Source organism: Arachis hypogaea, chromosome 15 (genome assembly GCF_003086295.3).
Source record: "Arachis hypogaea cultivar Tifrunner chromosome 15, arahy.Tifrunner.gnm2.J5K5, whole genome shotgun sequence".
NCBI lineage: Eukaryota > Viridiplantae > Streptophyta > Magnoliopsida > Fabales > Fabaceae > Arachis > Arachis hypogaea.
Genome location: NC_092050.1, coordinates 136,660,394 through 136,662,234, shown reverse-complemented (window position 1 = coordinate 136,662,234; position 1,841 = coordinate 136,660,394). Strand labels below are relative to the sequence as shown.

Below are 1,841 nucleotides of genomic sequence, written 5' to 3'. Positions count from 1 at the left end.
GAAATGTGTAGAGAGTATCAGTTTAGGGTTGGGTTGGAGTTCAAAACACTGTCCCAGTTTAAAGAGGCAATTAAGGAGCATGCCTTATTGAATGGGAGAGACGTTAGGTATAAGAAGAACGACAAGTTGAGGTGCAGAGTAGTGTGTAAGGGACAAAAAGGAAAGTGCAAGTGGATTTGCTTTGCAAGTAAGGTAGGAGGATCTGATTGTTTTAGGATAAAAACCTTGAAGGGCAAGCATACCTGTGGGAGAAGTTATACTGGTAGGCTTGCTTCTAGTGAGTGGATATCAAAAAAGATTGTGAACAACATTAGTCGTGGAGAAGATATGCGGCTGGCCACTATTATTCAAACAATTCAGGACAAGTATATGGCAAATGTTAGTGTTGGAAAGGCTTACTAGGCAAGGAGAAAGGCAAGGGAAGAAGTACATGGAAGGGCCATACTACAATATGCCAAATTGAGGGATTATTGTGCTGAGATTTTAAGGGCAAATCCGGGGTCCAAGCTTTGTATTGTTGTAGATAGGCCATCTTTAACTCACCAACCGCGTTTCATGAGGATGTACATGTGCCTTAATTCAGTGAAGCAGGGCTTCTTGGCTGGTTGTAGGCCGATCATAGGAGTGGACGGGTGTCACTTGAAAGGGGACCACGGTCAGCAGCTACTAGTTGCAGTAGGGAGGGATCCTAATGACAATTATTTTCCAATTGCGGTTGCAGCAGTGGAGGCGGAAACAAAGGACAGCTGGGGATGGTTCCTTGATCTGTTGCTGAATGATATCGGTGAATCAAGAAGATGGGTATTCATGTCGGATCAACAAAAGGTAAGGATAAACTGACTTATGATTGTAACTATTTCATTCTACTTACATTGTTTTTGTTGATTGAATCATGGTATATTGTACTCTGTTGTTTTTGTTGGTTTAGGGTTTGATGCAAGTTTTTGGTGAGATGGAACCTTCTATTGAGCATAGATTATGTTTAAGGCATCTCTATGCGAACTGTAAGAAGGCATATGGTGGAGGGACAGTTCTGAGGGATCTAATCCTAACCATTGCTAAGGCTACCTATGTGGAAGAGTGGGGACGAAGAATGAATCTGCTGAAGGAGAAAAATAGGGACTGTTATGATAAACTAATGGGAGTGGACCCAAAGTTGTGGACAAAGAGCCATTTCACGTTTATGGCAAAGAGTGATATGCTAATGAATAACATATCAGAGGCTTTCAATGGCAGGATTCTTGAGGCTAGAGACAAGCCCATTCTGACGATGTTTGAGTGGATCAGATGCTACTGGATGTCAAGATTTGCAGAAAAGAAGAAGAAGGCTGAGAAGTATGAAGGATCCATTCTGCCTAAACCAAAAAAGAGGTTGGATCTCATTGCAACAAGAAGTATGGAATGACAAGCTAGATGGGCAGGTGAGCTGAAGTTTGAGGTTCATCACAAAAATAGGATTATCATGGAAATGTTTGTGGTGGATCTGTTAGCTGGTACTTGCAGCTGTCGATTTTGGGGTTTGAGTGGTATGCCATGCCCACATGCATGCAGTGCCATCTTTGAAAAGGGTGATAATCCTGAAGAGTATTGCAGCAATTACTATAGTCCAGCAGCATACCTTGCAACATATGGAAAATCAATTGCTCCAATTAATAGAGAGAACATGTGGCCGAAAGTGAACTGTGATACCATCATACCCCCAGTTTTCAGGGTTAAACCTGGTCGGCCAAGAATGGTACGGATTAGAGAACCAGATGAAAATAGATCTCAAACGAAGTACAGAAGGACGGGTACCTCTGTGACTTGCAGCAATTGCGGCCAGTATGGACACAACAGGAGGC

General features: G+C 42.6%; 1 protein-coding gene across 1 annotated transcript; it reads left to right on the top strand.

The window, feature by feature from the left end:
* Positions 1-555: 555 nt before the first annotated feature.
* Positions 556-1,405, top strand: LOC140179345 (uncharacterized). The gene is made up of 2 exons (XM_072218114.1): positions 556-825; positions 929-1,405. The coding sequence occupies exons 1-2, from the start codon at positions 556-558 to the stop codon at positions 1,403-1,405; spliced, it is 747 nt and encodes a 248-aa protein (XP_072074215.1).
* Positions 1,406-1,841: the final 436 nt, after the last annotated feature.

Excerpts from the sequence above, each read along its gene's own strand:
- LOC140179345 (XM_072218114.1), top strand. The coding sequence starts at position 556 with ATGAGGATGTACATGTGCCTTAATTCAGTGAAGCAGGGCTTCTTGGCT. Across the intron at positions 826-928 it reads TCATGTCGGATCAACAAAAG|GGTTTGATGCAAGTTTTTGG; the intron begins GTAAGGATAAAC and ends TTGTTGGTTTAG.